Source organism: Thunnus maccoyii, chromosome 17 (genome assembly GCF_910596095.1).
Source record: "Thunnus maccoyii chromosome 17, fThuMac1.1, whole genome shotgun sequence".
NCBI classification, from domain to species: Eukaryota; Metazoa; Chordata; class Actinopteri; order Scombriformes; family Scombridae; genus Thunnus; species Thunnus maccoyii.
In genome coordinates, this window is record NC_056549.1 from 11,835,286 (window position 1) to 11,856,485 (window position 21,200).

A 21,200-nucleotide genomic window follows, 5' to 3' on the forward strand; every position below is an offset into this window, starting at 1 on the left:
TAAAAAACAGGATGATGTTGACTAAATATGATAAAAACTAACAAGGACTAAGACTAAGACTAAATTTAAAAATAGCTGACAAAATTAACACTACTAGTAAGGAAATTGTGTTACAAATGTCCCTTGTCTCCCCTATTCTCAATGACGAGCAGGCGACCTTTAACTTAAGGTTAAGGAGCTGTCCAATCAGCACCACCAGTTGTCTGACATGGCCTGTTTAATAAGACAAGGAAAAAACTATCAAAGTAGACAGTGCAGGCGAAAAATGAACTGCTGATTATACAACAAGGAATTGATGTAGCGGAAAGGAATTGCACAGTTATCACAAATCAGAGGCTGAACCCGTCAGTTTTAATGAATCCGTGCAGATTTGAAGCATTTGGTGGCAGCACTTCAGAAGCCCGGGCGGGCGGACACACGTAGAGAAGACAGAGACTTTCAGTCTGTGACGTTGAGCTGCACAACAACAAGCCTCTCCTTCAGCTTGCTTTCCACGCAAGACTACCCCGAATTTGTATTCGTGCGTCTTGCATTTTTGTGCAAGCTGCAAGAGAAGCTCTGCATCCTCCGGGCAAAGCATATCCGTCATGAACTCTGGAAGGTAAAGGCAGTTTTATTTTTAGCCATATGCGACTTTAATTGTTCGCTTATGTAAATTTTGCTCTCAATACCAGAATATGATGAGTGCTTCGATTTGGGGGGGTGGGGGGTGGAGGGGGGGTGCATATAGTCAATGTGAGCGTATGTATAACCCCAATATGATAATCCTGTGCAGTCAGACGGGAGAAATGGGATTCAACACCGCAGTGTGAATTTGTTTACAGTCCATATGCTCGAGCGCTTCTGTCGTCAGGTGGTGTGGACTGCATGATCAAACCGGCAGCTCCGTGCATTGATCACAGGGGAGGTGCGCAGGCAGAAAAGTGGGGTTGTACTGTGTCATTGATGGACTGTGCATCAGCAGAGCTTGATGATGATGATTTCTCTCAGACGCTCGTCTGACTCAGGCAATATGGATGGGTGCCACCCTTTTATCATATTATTTATTAACATAGCGGATTCTTAACGTGACGTTTCTGTCTGTTTCATTTTCTACAGCTGTGATTGATTGATTATTGCTATCACATCGGAGAAGCAACAAATGTGCCACATACACACACACAAAGATTTGACTCACACAGACTGATTTGTTTTTGATCAAATGTAGCATTTGGTCATGTGCATATGTTCTGTTTTGAAAATTGTCCTGGTTTAAAGTACAAATTCAGCATTGGTGGATCCATCTGAAGAGGATCCTAGAGGATAGAAAACCTGCTGCTATTTATAGGTGAAGTGCGGAGGGGTGCTAAGGATTGCTGTGTCAGATTCCCTCTCTCTCTGTGTTTGTCACTCTCCCTCTGTGTGTGTGTGTGTGTGTGTGTGTGTGTGTGTGTGTGTGTGTGTGTATGCGTGTACACGTCCCTGTGTTTCCTTCTGTTTATACAAAACGTTCAGAGGAGTCTGAGATGAAAAGGAATTTCATCCGAATTAGCTGAGCCATTCAGAACGGTGCAACCGCAGCATCAAAGCAAAGGCGGGCAGAGACGCACAGTTAATCCTGTTCTCTGTGCTTATCACAGGCCATGTGAAGTTCTCAAATGAAAAACACTTGGCATTCTGACCCTTTAATCTGCCATTGCACACCTTTGTAATGTGTGCCCTTCCACCTATCGTCCTCTCCAGACACCTCCACTTCTGCTGAGACTCTCTGTCTGGTTGCCAAAGCGTAGAAGTTGTAGGAGGGGAGTTGTTTACACCTCAGTTAAGCCTATTAGCATTTATCATTTGCATCCACTCTCACCAGGCATTGAGACGAGACAGAGATGCTGATGTCCGGGACGCTCCATCGCCTCCTCCTCCTGGCTGGTACTTGTCTCTGTGTCTATGGAAACCCTGTCCACCTCCCAAACTTCACCCCCACGCAGGACAGCAGCTGTGACGGGCAGTGCGCCAGCTCAGTGACAACTCACCCCACAGAGTCTAAACCCTCAGATAAAGAAGATCTAAATGGCCCAATATTGAATGTAGGTGCAGGAGGAGGGGCTGGCTCACATGGACGCAGAACAGGACCTGAGGGGATAGCTCCAGTGACGCAGACAGAAAACGGGGACAGCCTTGATGGAAGATCTAGGCCGAGTGTGGCTGGCGGAGAAGCATGGAGCCAAAGCAGTGAGGTAAAGAAGGTCGGGGGTGCGTCTCAGATGGGAGACGCTCACAGACAGTCAGAGGTAGATTCAGTGTTGTCTGCTGATCCAGAGAGCACAAAGGAGCCTGTATTAACTCCCACAGGTGAAAGGAAGCAGTCACACATGGCTCTTAGTACACCAAGATTGACTCCAGATGGATTTTCGGCCTCCTCTGCAGCACCACCGCAGACAGAGGCGTCAAGCCTGAGTAAAGAGCTTACCCAGGAGAAACAAAAGAATAGCCAAAGTGGAGAGGACAGAACAAAACTACCTGAAGATGGGGATTCTCTACAAGGTAAAGACACAGAAACAAGCTGGCCGTCATCCACAGAACCTTCAAATCCCTTGGTGCGGATCCAGAGACTGACCTCTCACAGCCCCATCCCTCCCTCTGTCTTCGCCTCCCCTCGGACCTCTTTGTCAATGTGGGGCCACGATGGAGCTACAATATCCACACTCCCAGACCCCCTGTTGCCTGAAATTGGACCAAACCTGGTGCCAAGAGAGGACGGCCTTGAAAGCCTTTGGACTGAGGCTGCCAGACCAAGTGGCGGTAAGTCTAAAAAAATTAGAAAAGCATAATTAATGTTGCAGGGAAATGAAAACATTTGGGTAAAAACTCTTTTTCATGGGTAATTAGTTCCATGTATGGAAACTTGAGACACACAGAATCCCTCTGAAGTGGTGTAAGGTAATGCTCTGCAGTCATTGTCACCCGATGAGAACTTCTTCCACAACAAACCGTATTTTACGGCTTTCTGGAGTTCGCAGGGTTTCAGGAGGCTTCATTAAAAAGTGCGGCGGGAAATGAAAACGACACATCTAGCGGCTGAGATTGCCTTTGATGATTGGCAAAGAAGGCGCCCGCTTTTCCACGCTCCACTTTGAACCCCAGCTGGGACCCGTGGCAGTCTAATTACTTTCTATTCCTGACCTGACAACTGCCAGGAAAAAAGGCTGGTGGCGGGGTGTGTTATACAAGTCTTTGGAGGATTCAACCCCTCTCTATCTATACCCCCCCCCCCCCCCCCCCCCACACACACACCCAAATCTCTTCTCTTTCTTTCTCACCCTTCACACTCCTCATATTGTAAAGAACCAGGCAGGTTATTATTCAGAGAGTCAGAAGAGGGAAATGGATTAAAGGAGTCTGTCTGAGCCAATATGTGTTCCTGCCTTCCATAGGGGGATTGTCTGTTTGATGAAGCTTCCTCCCAACAGAAAGGAAGCTCACAAAAAAACCTCAATTCCCAAAACGGTATTATGTAAAAGGATTTATAAGTATTTTTACTTTTTTTCCCCCTCACTAGCTTTAGAAATGCTTTGGACTAAAGGAAAAAAACGCCTGAGAGATGCAGTAATGCAGTAACAGTTTCTCCTGTGAGCCCCCCCGCGGTAGACTCTTATCTAGAAAAGAACCATCTTTTTAAACAACCCTTTTTTTCATTGTGTCATAGCTGCACTGTGAACTCGGCTCTCAGCGAGTACAAGTGCCTCTAATGAGAAAATTACATGTCCAAAAAAGGCACTTTTTTCAGAAAGCTGCGTTCTGACATAAATACTTAAGTGCTATATGCTGAACAACTTATACATTTTTAATTTTAACTATCAGCAGAGTTACGTGCAGAGCTGAAAACTGTAAGATCAACTTGGCGTCATTTATTTTCCCTGGTTCCCTCACTGAATTCAACCCAACATAAGCACTAAAGTTTTTCAGACTACAATGTTCTTCTGACATTTAACAAAAGGTCCAAACAATTCTGCCCTTTGGAATTGAAATCCTCATGCTATGTATCATGACCCTGATTGTGTGCTTGTGTTGACGCAACTACAGTGGACACTGTGGTCCCGCTGTCTCAGGATGAAGCCACAGAAGGTACCATGTCATCAGAGTCTCTCCCTCTCATCTTTGAGCCTTTTGAAGATGTCACTCCAGAGGGGGCAGCAGCAGGAGCAGCAGTGGCGGCAGTCACCCTGGTGCCTGGGAGCCCTCAGCCTCCTGCTGCCATGGCGACCAGAGGCATGCCTCTGTCAGAGGTGGACCTTGACCAGCTGGTCACTGTGGAGACAGAGAGTGATGGTCCCTCGCAGGCTCCGCCCCTACTGATGCCAGACTGGACGTCACCTTGGCAGACATCCGGCGCCGAGCTCCCAGAGCCGATAGGCTCCTCAGTTCCATCTCTTTCGCAGCGTCGTGGTGGAACTGAGCCAGGACTGTCGGAGGATCCCTCTGATAAAGGTGAGAGAAGTGATGTGGCAGGACTTTGAATCTCAATGTCAACATGAGGCTCTTGAATTAAGGGACCACGCTACATTCAAATCACAAATTTAGAGATTTGAGAGTTAGCGTGACACAGGTGATTTATCTGTAAACATTCGCCTGCATGAAGGTCTTTTGATTGGTCGATGGAAAACATCTCAAACTTAAAGTCCGCCTCTGATCAGAAATTTGTTTTTCCTTTTTGTTCCTACGGTTAGATGTTTGAGCTTCACTGTGCAGAATGATGTATGTGCAGAGTTTGACACTTGAAGGCTGTTTTCACTTTATCTGCTGAAAGTGGAAAGTTTCTCTGAGCTCACTGAAAATCAGATTTTAAGGGGTGGGCCTACGAACATGATTTGTGACATCACAACTAGTTTGGAGCCAATCATGGTCCAGTATGCAGCTTACACAAGTGTGATGTGAAAACTTGAAGCCTCCAGTGCACAAACACTGAGAACAGACTTAACAGTGAAGTAGGAGACATCTTGTGTCTAGTGGTTAAACTTTTGAACTGAAAAATATTTGCATATTCATAGATTCTGTAATTTTTAATGAGGGCGAGGGAGTAGATGTAATTTTAAGGATTTTAACAAGATAATTTAACTTTTTTTGTGGGAAAAACCATATGAGACCCAAATTCTTACTCAAAATAGAGTATTTTATATATATCTTTAAAAAGTCTGGAGGGGAGCTTTAAGAGTCTGCTGCTAGAAACTAATGTAAGAAGCTACCACATTATTTGTGCATTTAACAATGTCCACGTTTGAATAATATTCACCTTTCAAGTTTGAATTTACAACATAACTTGCAAATATAATGCTGCTTGGCATCTGACCTTTAGGTTTAACATTTCTTAAATCCTATTATAGTAATTAGATATGACTTTTTATTATTGTTGCCAAGTTTCAAGTCTGTCCAAGTTTATTTGACTTTGACATGAACTGGCACCAACGGCAACACAGACAGTTAAGAACACACATTAAATAAGGAGGAATTCATCAGTCTAAACATTTGCATCGTCTGCAAAATAGTTTTCTGTCATTTAAAGCACAGTAGTGTAATGTGATTTGTAAATAGATTCATTTTTGCAGATGCATTTGTTGAATGTCTGACTGATTGAGTTCACCCAAATCTAAACAGGCATCTTGTCTCTCACACATTATGAAAATGAGCTTTGGTTGTAAAAACTGTGTGAAAACCTCCACTACTCTTGTTTTCTCCTTGTGCTGTGTGATTTGTGTAGATGCAGCGAGGACACCAAACCTCGAAGAAAACCTGCCAACCAGTGACCCCTCACTCTCATCCTTCCAGCATGCTACGACAACAGTAACCATGGCAACCCGTCAGCCTGTGCATAAATCCAGATCAGGGTTAGAGGAGATGGAGTCTGAGGGTAAGATGAGTTTTATTGCCCACTGAGACTATTTCATTTTAAATATCATTTTTTAAAAATCTCAACCATCAATGAGTGGAAAAGCTACAAGACTAGAGTGATCCTTCCTTCTTCCGCTTTGTTCCTCACAGAGGAGCCAGATGAGGATGATGAGGATGAGAACTCGGAGGAATCGGTGGAAGAAGAGAGCGAAGAAGACCTGACAGAAACCCCTAAGACATCCTCAACACAGCCTCCATACAGCCTCATTCCTCCACCTCCTGTCTGGGTTCAACGCAACCAGGGGCTGAGTATGAGAGAGCATGAAAACACACATTTATAATTCATCCTTTTACTTGCCTTAGACTGTTTCACTTGCTGCCATCATTAAAACTACCAAGCCACACATAGACGCAAACAAAGAGTCTTGTAGTTTGTGGCTTTGCTTAATTTATGGCTCTTTTCTTCCAGTGCGTAGCTGGGTAGAGCTGATCAGAGAAAAGGTAAGACTGCCCCCTACTGTCCTTGAAAAGTCTTGTTTTTCAGTCAAAAAAATGTCAACCAGTGGTGAGAATTTGTTTAATAATTGAGATTTGTTAGATAAGATAACTTAGGTGGAGATTAAATGGATTTACCCACACTAGACATATTTATAACCCAGCTACTGGCTCTATGTACCTCCATTTTGACCTCTGTGTCTCCACTCTCGGCAGGCGGGCTATGTGTCTGGGATGTTGGCCCCTGTGGGCATCGGCATCACAGGGGCCCTGCTAATCGTCGGTGCCCTCTACAGCATCAGGATGATTCACCGCAAGAGGAGGAACAGCTTCAAACACCAGAGGAGGAAGGTCAGACAGCCAGAGGTCAATACCCCTATTGTATTAATCACTTATTGTTGTGTATCGGATAACAGTGAGGAGGGATGATTAGAAAGATCGTGGTTTGCCTGCCAGACAGTGAGATGTAAATGATTTAATTTTTCATCCTAAGCAACCTCACGAGCCTGGCACCAGTCGTCAGGACCAGGCCATGCTGCTGGCCGACAGCTCCGAGGACGAGTTCTGATGACACCCTGATGCTGGCTGATGCTCCTGTTTCAGGAGGCTCGGCGAACATCACCATCGCTATGACTACCGCATCTCCAATCACCTTGGGCTGTTTGGCAATGACTCATCTGTTCCACAGAGTGTGACTGAGTATAGGGCACAATTTGCACAGGCTGCACAAAGGTCAGCTTTGTATCCCCCCCCCCCCCAATCCCTCCCCCCCTTTCTAAAAGTACCAATGTGAGCACTTTTCTGAATGTTGTCAGGTGATGTTGACTCTAAAGGCTTGGCAGGGCTAGTGTGATGCACTTTGACATAAAAAAATAAATAAATAAAATTGCTGCTCCTAAAGACAAAATATGCAGGGGTATCAACAGCCAGAAAGTGTTGCTGGTAAATTGAGGATTTGTGGAGTTTCGGTCCAGCAGGTTCTCTGTCAAGTAATAAAAGGGCTGTAGAAACGCTACATAACATAAACAATGTAAATATATGTACTGTATATGTAGCTGACTTGGGGTCAGTCGTGTTAGTGTAAATAAAGTTTTCTTTCTAGCTACACGTTAAGGATATTTAAAGTAATAGTTCTGGGAAATTTGCTTATTGGCTTTCTTGCCGTGAATTAAATGAGATGATCAAGCCAGCAGCCGGTTAGCTTAGCTTAGCATAAAGATTGGAAACAGAGTGAAATAGCTAGCACGCTTCTGTCCAAAGGTACCAAAACCTGCCTACCAGCACCTCTGAAGCTCACTAATGAACACATTATATCGTGTCTGTTTAATGCATATAAAAACTAAATAGTAGCGGTTTTACAGGTGGTTATATACCAGACTACAGCGGTGCCAGGAGCAGTGACTACTGGTCAAGAAATAGGCCCTTAAAGGACCAGTGTGTAAGATTTAGGGGGATCTACTGGCACAATAATCATGTTTTAATTAGTATATAATCACCTGAAAGTAAGAATAGTTTTTTCATTACTTGAGCCCGGTATATCTACATAGGATGCAGGTCCTCTTCCATGGAGCCCGCCATGTTGCACTGCCATGTTTCTACAGTAGCCCAGAAGGGACAAATCAAACACTGGGTCTAGAGAGGGCCTTTCGCATTTTATACAGCCACCGTAGGTTTTCCTAACATGCTTGGAAGGAGAGAGGGGGGAGGTGCTAGATGCCACTAAATCCTATACACTGGTCCTTTAAAACGATTAAGTCACATTTTTAAACTTAGTTTTTTTCTATAGCTATAATGAGATATATTGTGTTCATTTGGTGAGCTTTAGGGGCGCTGGTTCGTGGATTTTGTTACTTTAGGACAGAGCCAAGCTAGCTATTTCCCTACTAATCCAATCTCGAAACCCATCGGCTATGCAGATATCTGTTTAAAGAGATTACTGCTAATCTAATCTAAGCGGCTACTAGCGGTAGCTTCATACGTACCGTACGCAATTTTTTTTCTTTTAGGATGGCGAAGTCAAGCCCTAACCCTAAGCAATCTCACTCCTCATGCCTAAACCCAACCAATGTAGGTAGAGTACTATAGTACTAGTAGAATAGGGCGCGTCATTATGACTTTGCCATCCTAGTTATTGATCATCACATCCAATTCTCAACAATAAATTAGTGCATTTCCCAAAAAATTTGAACTATTCTCTCTAAGAAAGATTTCCAAACATTTTTAGAAACCTTCACTTGAGATTCATTTGCATTAATATTTGTGTTTAAATGTGAATTTCGTGTAAATGTTTTATTCAAGGCTCATAAAAGTTACTGTGAGAAGCACATCTGAAATACCATCCTATAGAAGTATGTAGCATAATACGTACAATAGACGTACAATATAACTCTGTATAAGGACTCATATGAACTCATTCTTTTGCCACTTTTTTTCTAAATGCATGACTATGTCAAAGTCTATTCATACACAGACTTAATGCAGAAACTTCTTTATAATGAATCAAGTGTTTCTGTTGGCTGGAAAAGCACAAACATTGAAGACACTGGGGTAGTTAATATTTTCACAATAAGTGTTTTTTTTTTTAACCAGCTCAGTTTGCACAGTAGTGTTTTCTGTGTTTTAATCTGGTTCAGAACAGAGCAGATACAGGAGACATTTAGTCGGACACGTTTAGCTCAGAATGTCACGTTGATGAGATGCAACGAGTCAGATCAGGTTTTGAGTCTTTACTTCATGACTTGAGAGAAACAAAAAAAAAAAAGTATTCATTTATTTAATAGAAACATCTCTTCTGCTGTAGTTCAGAAACAGAAAAGATGCAAGAAATATTTGTAACACTTCATTTGAGCCAGTCTTTTGTTTAAAGTAAATATATTTTCTGTAACTTCATGAGCCATCTGATATGCTTCATGTACAACTGCCTGTGTATATGCAATAATACTGTTTTAGAGTAAGTGTGATGTAAAATAGTGACACTTTTTTGTCTATTTATGTAGATATGAAACCAGATGTGATCAAATAAACAATTCTTTCAGATGTCTGATTGTGTCTCTTTCTTAAAATACCGACTGTTTTAAATGAAACCCACTCCAGACAGCAGACAAGATAACCCAGTTTACAGCATTAAAAAAATCAAATAATTTATTTCTGTGTTCTTTTTCCACATTAAATAAAAGCTATCGGACATTTCCAGATCAAAATCAAGAGAGGGGACGGGGAAGAGGAACAGGGGAAACAGAAATCTGACATGCAAAAAAACCTTTTTTGCTCTCCCCTTTGCACACTTGGTGGATGGCGGTGGAGGCGGTGCTTGCCGCCCCGAAGAGACTTGCAGGGAACCCCTGTGGTTGGTTGGCTGTTTTTGGGGACCACAGCGTTTTGTGGTGCAGCATGACTTCCGAGACAAATGTTACTACCAATAATCTGGTTTCTGGGGGAATTTTATAATATAGGATGGTAGATGTCGCCCCGGGTGAGGACAGAGAAGAGGGAGGGTGGGATTGTTAGAATAAGCCACCTGGGCAGCGCAGCGGACATCCAGGGTGAAGACAAAAAAAAAAAAAAAAAAAAAAAAGCATCTGTGAACACTGAACTGGCATGTTGTGTCAAAACTTACAACTAATTCCAAATGCAGAGGAGACATTGTCTGTGAGAGCCGGGTAAAACCACCCGACACCACAAGCCATGGCTACTAACTGATATTGATGACGAAGCCCTTCAGTCTGTGATCATGATCTAAACAGAGCCCTTTGGCTCAGTGTGGCAGGCTGTAATGCCCTTATACCCAGTGGAACTGCCAGAGTTTCACAGGATTATAACACAAAGTAGATAGCAGACCCCTTTCCTTCAAAATCTAAAACACCTCCTTATGTTGACAACTGGTTTGATAGAACGAGATAGGTTTATTTGTTAAGGTGTCACCTATCCTGTCCTTTCATCCATCAGTAGTCACTGTGTTAAAGGCCCAGACAGTGAGGGGAACAAGTGTCCGACGCAGGGACACAAGATTTTAACCTCCAGAATAAACCGGAAGGAGTTTGAAACAGGGTGGAAATTGAAATCTAAACAGCGTCAGATGAGCAGAAAAGCAAATAGTCGGCGTTCACGGTCCAAATAGTTTTGTATGCCCACAATGAACTGCTCATCACCTTCTTTGTAACATCTCTGGATGGGCTAAAGTTGCACAGAAATTTAAAAAAAAAAAAAAAAAAATCTGATAAATCAACCAAATCGCCCCTCCCAACAGATGATTCACAAAAAAAAAAAAAAAACATGCTCTCAATATATCCAATGAATAGAACAACACTCTTATACAAATCTGAAAAAAAAAAAAAACACAAAACAAAAAACAAAAGAAAATAGGTCATCTGATCCATTGTTCCAAATGCACACAGACACAAACATACACAGGCTGTTATGGTGGGTGGCAACTCTGTAAACATCTACTCTCCCTTCCAGTCAAGGGCTCCTGGGGTGTAAAAGTTCAGCTGAACCGCTGAAAGGGGAAAGAAACCTAAACTGTGAGCAGGGTCCTGTAGTGTCACTCATCCGTCCTTAAATCCTTAAAATATATGATCAGTATGAATGTTTTGCTGGAGACTTTTGTTTGTTCTGTAGACAATATTTGGATTTTCAGTTGTGCCACATGTCAGTTTCTTTCAGTGCTTGTAAGCAGGATAAAAGCACACAGATGTCCAAATTGCATAATTTGAAAAACTAGATAAACAAAAATCTAGCTGAAATTGCAATTACAACCCGACGTGAAGGTTGTTTCCAAATTTGACGAATCAAAGCCGACTTAGGGGTTTATTCTCCCCGTAGCTATCAACCAATCTGTCTCCTTTCTCTCTCTATCGCATCAGGCACGAACCAGAATCCTGGAAAGCTTTAAAAAAAAAAAAAAAAAGCAAAAAAAACAGTGTGTGCTTTTGTTCCTTCCTATTAACACGTCCTGTTGTCCTTATTAGGCTGGAACAAAACACAGCACCATAAAAGCTAGGGATTTTACTGTGCGGGGCCTCTGAAAGTAGAGAATAAAAAGTCTATCAGAACAGATCCACACCATTGTCAAAATAACGAAAGACACACACAGACACATTCAAACTTACACATACACACTGCAGCAATTTCCAAAGAAGTGCATCTGACCATTGTTCATTTTACTTTTGAAGAAAAACAAAAGCGGTTAAAGCAAACTTTCTTTGCCATAATTAGTGTGGATTGGATCTATGACCAGTGTTCCAGGCTGGAGATCTTAAAATGTTAGCGAGGTTGGTTGTGCATCGAGCTAGGGCACCTGGGAAGTGCATTGTGGACTCAGCCGCTTATGGGCGGCGTGAGGTTATACAGGTGTATATTAGACAATCTAAATAAACTGAAAGCGAACAAAAACAATAAAATATAATCTGCTAAGAATACTTGTCTATTTTCCTTTTTTTTTTTTTTAATCAAGAAATAAACACACACACACACAGCATACTCAAACAGGAATCCAGCACGTGTAACACTTCACCTCCAGTCTGGTGCCGAGGCAGACCAGAAGCGGGCCGAGACCGCAGTGTGCGCACCGCCTGTTAGCGGGCGGATCATTGCAGACGTGGCGGAGAGTGCTGATGGATTGAGTGGCACTTGCAACGAGGAGAATCAGACTGATAATCTAAAAAGGAGTAAACTGAGATGGTTAGGACATGTTTGACCACACCATCATTGGCAAGATGTCTGTTCAAGACTCCATTTTCTCCTTTTTTTGTGGGGGGGGGGATTTTGCAGCGGCTGGCAGTGCATTTGGGGGAGAACAAGTTCTGATCTGCAAAAATAGGAAGAAAAAGAATAAACTCGTCACCCACACTCCGTCAGGGTTTGATGAACTGAGAGATTTAGGACGCTGAAGCGAAAAAGGTGGCAGATCCACCGGTTGGGCAAAGTTTGAGGTGCTAATGGAGTGATTTTGTTTCGATCAACAGCTCTGCGCCAACATGCTTACACCAAACAAGAGGAAGGGGTTCGGAGGGTTAGCCTCAGACTGGGTTAGTAAACACACACACACACACACACACACACACACACACACACACTCTTCACGCTCATTCTCGCACTCACATTAAAATAAATGCATGCATATCTTTACAGGCTTCAGTCCTGGAGGCTGAGGCAGGTGATGGAAACAGCAGCAGGGAGCTGCCGCGCCCACTGGACACGATGGGGAAACAAAAACAGACATCGGGGGGGAGAACAGTACGCACAAATTTCCAACCAAGCATGCGCTCACACAGTCACACGAACACGTTCACTCGCTCACAGTGAAACCAACCACGCCACGTACACATGCACACAACAATAGACCAAACACTTGCTTTTCCAAAAAAACATGAGGCGGTACAAACACACAGTCATACTAGAGCTTTTCCGTCCCCCATCCAACTTACAAGGTTAAAAAAGAAACACAAAAATAAACTCCACAAATATTTTCTTCCCAGTCTGTTTTTACCGCCCCCCGCTTCCTTGTTTCACGTGTTGTTGTTGTTTTCTTTTAGTTTGTTTTGTCCTGTGTTCTGCAGGATGATTTGGTGTGGTGCCCTGTCCTCTGGGGTTTGGACGCACGTCCTCACCGGAGCTGCCTCACACCGAACGTCCCGCTCAATGCGGATTCCAAGCTTGAAGGTCAAAAGGTCATCTAGTCCCCAGTCAAGGTCATCCCAGAGACCACCCTCACTCGCCCCCTCCTCGTCACAAAAAGTATCAGGGGCCCCGTCATGAAAACATCTGGAGGGATTTTAGTCTGTTTCTGCCTAAACAACAGTTGTTCAGAGGTCAAGGACAAAAGTAGGGTGTGTTTGCGTGTCTATGCATACCTATGTGCATACTCTTTATGTTTGTACACAGGTGTGTGTGCGTGTACTGTGTCTGTGTGTGTGTGTGTGTGTGTGTGTTTGTGTATATAAGTGTGAAATGACCAGGGCAGAGCTGAGGCTGTCAAGCTGATAGTGTACGAGGTGAACAGCACCTGCTGTCCCGTCCTCCCCTGTCCCCTCTTCTTTCCTCTAGCGGAGCCACAGTTTGAGCCGCAGTGCGTCCACTCCGTTCAGGTAGTATCTGAACAGCCGCTTGTCTCTGACAAAACCCAAGTTCTCGTAGAGCTTCAGGGCTGATTTGTTGGTGATCTCGGTCTCTAATACAACCTGTCGACAAAAAGACGGACATGTCAGTGCTTTGTTTTGTGAAATATGAGACTAACTGATCCGTGTTACACCATGTGAAAGTGTCTCAGATGTGTTTTTCAGTTGTTCGTCTCATACGCATCTGACGGAACAGATACGTTTTCCATTTTTAGACCGCTGTCTACACAGGCCAAAAAGCTGGTGACCTACACTCAACATTGTACCTGAACACCTCGTGTGTAGACACAGAGCACTCGCTGCTGCTGCTTTACTAAGGTGCTGCTCATACTACGCCTGTAGACATTGTGTTAGGTTTATTTCAGAACCTGCCACAAAGAATTATTTAGTTTTTCTGGACTTTTTTTTTTTAACTATGCTTTAGCATAATTGCTTATTTATCAAGAAACAAACGAAAGTATTGATATTTCTGCATGGTATAGTGATAGCTCTATGACATGTTCATCATAATTTAGCACAAAGACTGGAAGCAGGGAAAAGAGTTATCCTCTGTCATAAGAACATAAAAACAATATCTGACAACGTCTAACAACTCCAAAACCATCTCAGTTACATGCTGTATGTTGTGAGCTAGCAAGCAACTCACCGATATGTTAAAGGGTTTGCTGCGTTTTGTTCAAAATTACCAAAGTGTTTGAAGCCTGCAACTCAACCACAATGTGTTCAGTTACTGGTCTAGCTGGTGTTGGCCAAAATAGCTTCAATTAGAAAGCTAACTGCTTATTAAACTACAATGTCACATGCTCTATTTCTAGATTTATTAAATGACACACAAACAACATGTAAATAAGGCATTTTTGGAGTTGTTGGGATGCATCTTTGACAGAGCTAGGCTAACTAGGTTTCCTCCTGCTTAGAGTCTTTATGCTAAGGTAGGCTAACCGCATCATGGAGCTTCAACTGTATAAACATTTTTTAGAGCAGACATTGTCACTTGTTATATTGCAGGAAAAACACAGGTGTTACTACACAGGTATGAAACTTAAAGTAACTGGCTGCTGAAGTATTCACACCCTCCTTAAGTCAATATTTAGTAGGAACAACAAAATATATGTGATAAAAAGTTCTACTTACGGTCACTGTGATTCAATATTTTAAAATGATAAAAAAAATTATCAAGTCCAAGAGGGGTTGAATACTTTAACATTGTAATCTTTGCTATGAACCATTTCCCGTGTACTCAAGTTTTTAAAATGATTTTCTTCCTTTCCAGAAACTCTTAAGTTTCCATTAATTACTCTACAATTTACAAGTCAAACAGCCAATATTTTAACCGTCATGTATCACAATGAACATTCACAACTTCTACATTTTTCAAACGTGTGTTGTTATCATGTGGTAATGCAGTTGCAAGACGGGGTTTTGAAATCTTTCTTGTTGCTATGTTCGACGGAGTATTTACAGCACAAGAGTCAGTTGCTAAAAAGAATCGCTTCTTCCAACAAACGCTTGAGAGCTCCAGCACAGCCAAAAACCAGTAGCTGCCTGGAAGGTCAATCAATCAATCTTTACTTGTCAGTAAAGATGAATTTTAGAGTCAGTGGGCTGTCAATCTGTTCAGACATTGATACATGCACACTCCTTTGGCTTCTAGGACTGAAGTATTAATGATTCATTTTGATGTTCTTGATCCACACAAAATGTCCACAATAAGCAGCCTAAGTGTCAACAGTCACAAGCTGTTAAATGCTTAATTGTTACATTTCTAAAAAAAAAAAAAAAAAAAAAAAAAAAAAAAAAAAAAAGACATATTCTGTCTCCTTGTTTGGACAATCATACCAATGATAGAAAATTAAGTGGTGAATCACATTGTCCATTTTTAAGACTGTGGTTCATTTCTACGTCATAAAACTGCTCTCTCTGGAGATTTTTAAACGATGGTGCGTATGTGTGTAAGAATCACGTGGGTGAGTATGCGACTATTCAGTGAGAAGCAGAATAAGTGAAATAGTTTGTAGATACTATAAGGCTTAGAGCAGCTGACAAGATTACCAGCAAACTTAGATAAGCGAACGACAGGGCGGGAAAACTGGACCTTGAAAAACTAGCAGCAGTTTGAATCACAGCTGTGTCCAACATGAATTAGCATAAAGCAGATGAAATTAATGATATTTAGGTTCAAAATCAACACAATACTAATATCAAAAAGGAAGGATAAGCTAAAAATTACCTAATGCCCAATCAGAATGAACAGTAGATGTGCTATGAATTACTAAATCCTTGGAAAAAAACAAAACAGAAACATAATTTTCCTGTTGACCCAGTTACAGTAAGAATTAACCAAACATCATTGTGTAAGGATGTAGTTGTCTTACAAAAGGTAAATGTTTAGGGCAACACAAACCTACAGCAAAGAACCAAATGTCAGAAAGGTCTATTTTAATAATCAATAGTCATTTTAGGTATTACCTTGATTTTCTAAAGATTTCTGGTTTCTTCTACATTTCCTGTACAATGTGTGCTAGTAAATGCAAGACCGTCTTCTGCATATGACTGAGGTGTAAAGCCTTGTGAATGTCGTGAGTGTGTTTCAGGCTCTTATCTGGGACTTTAATAGTCTCTGGATGTATTTATATATTTGAAACAGAAATGAGAGTCTTGTGTAGCCCTGTCCACCTCGCAGTGGAAATGAGTGTGGGTATCTTACCTCGTCACAGTCACCCTCCACCATGGCATAGATGGCCTTCTTCACCAGATTAGTACCTGGAATAGAAGAGCCCAAGTAAGTAACGACATGTGAATAAACAAAACCTCTTACAAAAATAACACCCAGTTTCTCTATTTTTAATGGCTTTGAGTCTGATACTATAAGGCAGGCATCAGCTGAGGAACAAATGTAAAACATAATGTTACACAGCAACCCAGAGTGTATAATTTATCTAAACGCCGCATTTGCATAAAAGAGATTTGGCTGTCAAAGAAAGCGAGACACTGCTGTAAGACTTGGTCTAGGTTCAGGATTGTGATGAGACAGACTGTTCGGTTCTGTTTGGGACGTGCGGAGCGGAGATCTCACCGATGCTTTTCCTTCTGTGTTTCGAGTCCACGGCCAGCATGGCGATGTAGCCACGTCGGAACATCTTCTTGTGCATGTCAAGCTTACATACAATGGCTCCGACACACTCCTGCTCCACCATGGCCTGTGACACAAACAAACAAACACACACTCGCAATTGTTAGGGCCTCTGAGTGTCTGCTGGGGTGGCCGCTGCAAACCTAGCAACGGTTCCTCTAGAGTCCCTGTCATCCTGCCAGTTCTGCCGGCTGTCTTAGCTGACCTCTGACCTCTATTTCATGGCACTTCCTCTTATGTCACATGCGGCGTTCCAGTTAGACTGGAACTGGGAAGTTTACGACCTTGGGGCTCCAGGGGATAAACAAAGGCAGTAGAAAACCTTCACTGGACACTGTATGTGCAACACACAAACACCTAGTTATATAACACGTTACTGTCTCCTAAAACTGAAAATGAAGGTTGAGACTGAAAGATTGAGCAAACGTGAAAGAAAAAAGGAAATGTGAACATGTACAATTCCTTGGCAAGTGGGCAAACTCCCACTCCCAAACTACTGAGAAAGACTGCATGATGTGGCCGAAAGCTGCAGAACAGCTACTGAATAGACCTTGAGGTGAGACTGGTTTAGTCAGCTGAAAGTTTTAAGAGTCTTCTTTTCCTCATTAACTGTATACAACTGACTTGACAGGAGACCCTGACGTTATTGATGAACTAAAAGGTTTGCTGTCACGACAGTTGGACCTTGTCGACACATACACCAATGCTATACAAACTCCAACCCAATGTGCTGTCTCAGTGAGTCATTTACATACTGTGTGTGTTTATCTATAGCACACATCAGAGCTATGTCCGATGTGCGAGCTGTGAGTGTGAAGTCACACCCGATAATGCTATGCAACTCCAGGTAACAAGCACGTGAGTGTCCAAGCTGCACCCCTCCCACCCTGCCCTCCCTTTTCTTCCTATTTTCCCCTCGTGTTCTCCCTTTTCACTCAGGCGTCTCTTTGCTGGATCATCACCCATCCTGGAACCCTCTCTGCTTCCCTGGTGGTCGGTGTCATTTCCAGAATCAGTTGGATCCGGTTCTTCATCCCATAGGAGTTTCAGCCTCACCTCATGTGTCTCTCTCTCTCTTATGTGAATGTTGTCCTGTCTCTCTCTCCTGTCTCTCTCTCTCTCTCCTGTCTGAATAATGTCCTGTCTCTCTCTCTCCTGTGTGAATTTTGGAGTTTTCCTTATTCAAATTGAGGGTCAAAGGACAGAGGATGTTGTATTGCTGTACAGATTGTAAAGCCCACTGAGGCAAGTTGTGGTATTGGGCTATACAAATAAAACTGACTTGCAACCAGAGTCCATGGGATATAAGGGTAGATCACACATTATTTTAAAGAAGTTAAAAGGGTGGACGGAGACATTTCCTTCACAGTTAGGGGCGTGTTGTGTCATACTCACCAGAAAGCAGAGCTGCGGCCAGTTGTGGATGAAGTACCTGTACGTGTAAATGGAATAAGGCTCAGACAAGTCCTTGGTGATCAGTCTCATGATCCACGGCATCTGCAGCTCGGACTCGTAGCGGACATAGCGGATGCCGTGGCTTTCTTCTTCCGCTCGGCCAGGAGAGCTGCTCAGGTCCAGCCGGGCCAGCTCTGCCGCTGGCGGCTGCTGCTGCAGGTCAGCGGGGCTCTCCTCTCCGCCGGGCCCGGCGGCGTCCGGCGGCACGTCGCTCGGCGGTCTCGGGGGCTCCGTATGGTCAAACTCCTCCTCTTTCCCTCCGTCCTCGGGGTGGATATGGGCCGCCTCAGTTCTTGTGAACCCCGGCATCCCGTTCATGCTGTTGTTAACCAGGGGAGAGTGACTGCCGTTTTTAGAGCAGGGGCTGTGGCCTTCGTGTTGGCAGTGCTCACTATTGTTTCTGGCGGCTGAAGCCTCCTCATTGCTGCCGCTGCTGTCACAGTTGTCCACGGACGGTCTCGGGTTGTCAGGCCGGTTTCCTGTGTGCTGGTGGCCGTCGGCGTCCTCTGAGGGACTGGCCAAGCCGTTCAACTGCTGCTGCTCCCGGGCTTGCATTTTAAGGTGCAGCGCCGCCGGGCTAGCTCGGGCTAGCATGTTTTTCTGCTTCTTCTTAACCGACCCTTTGACTTCGGTTAACGGCTGAGACTTCTTCCCTGTACCGGCGGGGACACACTCGTCCCTGTGAGAGGCCGGCTCTCCGTCTTCCCCCGCCGGCTCCGCGCTCCCAGCCCCGGGGAAAGGAGGAACTTCAGCCGGGGATGCGGGCAGTGCGCTACTAGGCCCAGGCGGCACTGTGGCCATCCCACCGCATTAAGGTGGAGATTCACGCTTGGAAAACGTTGAACACAATCTCATTCACAAGGCGCAGGGAAATAAAATCAATATACACGTTACTTCACCGAATATTGCATAAATCCGAGGATTACTGAGGCGATAATATCTCCGCTGGCGACGATAGTCGCTGCTTTCTCCTCGATTTCCCTGCTGCCGCAAAGTGCTGTCGCAGCAAACGCCATTGCAACACCAGACAGAGACGTTTTACGACAGTGGTGTAACGCATCAGAGGTCCTGATTTTTTTCAAAGGCCAATTAATTTTCTCACATATTAATAAAGTATATTTTCCCTTTTGTTACATGCTAATTTTGTTGACCTTTATTTGCATTACTACTACAACGCCAGGATGCTGTCTTGAACTACATGCAACAGAGAATTAGCGTACAATAAAAAGAGCAAAAAACAGAAAAGCGAGAAAAACTGAACGAATTAGAACAGGGTCATGGTTCCATTTTTTAAAAATAATTGATTTTTTAAAAAATGCATAGTGTAAAATTTTTATTTCCTCTCGAGGTACACCGTTCAACTATCTGAAACCCTGAAAGACGTTGCAAGATAACAAACAGGCCTTTGGCTCGTGTTTTATCTGATTTACATGATTTTACGAACCAAAATAGGACAGAAATTAATTGTACAATGATTAGTTGTGCACACCTTTTATTGTATTTTTATATCACTATTAAGCGAATAAGCTATGAATTAGAATAAATTGGGCCAATATTGTGAAATTGTCTCAACAATGGAACTATCAAAGGTGATTTATGAAGTTGCTGGATTGAACGGTCAACTGCCCTGTAAGGTCAAGAACTAGAGTTGCCTACTTTCCTACCAGCAGAGGACGCCAAGTTCAGGATAGTCTTGATTAGAGGATTTTTTTCTTCTTCCTGCAACAACACTGTAGTTTCTCCAGTAGATGTCACCAGAAGATCGGTTTCATTGATCTCTTCCCATCACTCTGCATCCCGGAAAGTGACAAAGTATAAGAGCAGTTCGTTTTGAGATGAAAGCATTCATCTTGAGTTGTGAGACTCTGTACTTCCACTCTATTACCCTCCAGAAGGAAACATGTTATTTTCATTTCACTACTGTCTGTATCTGACATCAGTTGCACTCATGAGATATTTGCAGTTTAAGGTTTTATACAGTCCATTTAAAACACCACTGAGTGTGTTCAAGTGATGACAGTAAACAGACACTGAGGTAACTGCACTCAGGTGTTATTTAGGTTTCTGACAAAATCCCTGTTGTAGTTTTTTTTTTAAGCGAATAGAAACAACAAATTCAAATTCAGATACAAAGTTTGAATGCTGACAGTCCAAAGACACATACTTGGTCAGTATTTCTAATGTGGTTTTGACTTTGGCTGATGAACTCCAAGAACTGCAACAAAGGGGGAAGTGATGGATTCTGGTTCATCACTCAGCATGCTGTGGAGCAGGAAGACTTCATGGACAAAAGTCTTCAGCTGCCCTGAAATGTTTAAAAAGTCTCTGAGGTTTTTAAAGAACTGCATACTTCAACATCATGCTAAACAATGCTATGGTCATCATACCGTAGACATGTATTTGTGCTAAGTTCTTTATTATTAATGACACTATCAAATAAAGACACCAAATGCTTGCAGTGGTCACTGAAGAGAGCACTGATGAGATTTTGATAATCACAAAACTTTCTCAAAAATTTGTTTTTACAAGGTGTTCCAATGAGAATGATTCACTCTTTCTGCATGCACAGGTCAAAAACCAACATTTAGACAAACATTTAAACGTATAAAACTACAAATAAAGGATAAGGATAACTTTGAGAAAGGGTAAAAAGGACAGGATAAAAACATATGAAATGTCTCCAAATAATGTTCGTCAAGGAAGAAGTATGTATTTTTTGTATTTATCATTTTCAGTAGTATATCATGTTGTAGCCTCTTAACATCCACCCTTTTTTTTTGTAATTTTTGCCTATTTGGTATACCCAAATGGAAAAGCTTATAACAGAAGAACTGTGAGGCCAAAATGCATGTATTAGGCTTCATTTGAAAAGAAACATATTTTAGTTTCTGGAAATGGTTTTATTTGGCATGTGGCTAAAACACAACCAAAACTAAATCAGTTCAAATATGTCTCAAAAACATGTTTTTGGTCCTCGTCTATAATGAGTCATATTTGAATAACAATAACTAGGACATGCTTTATATCAGAACTATGCAAACCACCACATACCTCCTACATCTTGTCAACCACACCTGTATAAAATTCCAGACCTCTAGACCTTTTTAGTTTGTGGTGTCACTGGTGTCCCTGAACCTCTC

The 21,200-nt window shown here is 42.8% G+C and overlaps 2 protein-coding genes across 3 annotated transcripts; one reads left to right on the forward strand and one right to left on the reverse strand.

The window, feature by feature from the left end:
* Positions 1–329: 329 nt before the first annotated feature.
* Positions 330–19,274, reverse strand: naa30 (N-alpha-acetyltransferase 30, NatC catalytic subunit). 2 transcript variants are annotated; one of them, XM_042390215.1, is made up of 5 exons: positions 18,001–19,274; positions 16,549–16,672; positions 16,180–16,235; positions 13,361–13,535; positions 330–594 (listed from the first exon to the last, which is right to left on the reverse strand). In XM_042390215.1, exons 1-4 carry the CDS (start codon positions 18,859–18,861, stop codon positions 13,398–13,400), a joined length of 1,179 nt encoding a protein of 392 aa, XP_042246149.1. In that variant the 5' UTR covers positions 18,862–19,274; the 3' UTR covers positions 330–594; positions 13,361–13,397. The 2 variants fall into 2 exon arrangements, with proteins under 2 accessions (XP_042246149.1, XP_042246148.1); XM_042390214.1 differs by lacking the exon at positions 330–594 and adding an exon at positions 6,082–6,167.
* Positions 1,507–7,104, forward strand: LOC121882189 (armadillo-like helical domain-containing protein 4). Its single transcript, XM_042390213.1, has 7 exons — positions 1,507–2,778; positions 4,060–4,464; positions 5,732–5,881; positions 6,013–6,171; positions 6,332–6,363; positions 6,574–6,708; positions 6,851–7,104. The coding sequence occupies exons 1-7, from the start codon at positions 1,863–1,865 to the stop codon at positions 6,923–6,925; spliced, it is 1,872 nt and encodes a 623-aa protein (XP_042246147.1). The 5' UTR covers positions 1,507–1,862; the 3' UTR covers positions 6,926–7,104.
* Positions 19,275–21,200: the final 1,926 nt, after the last annotated feature.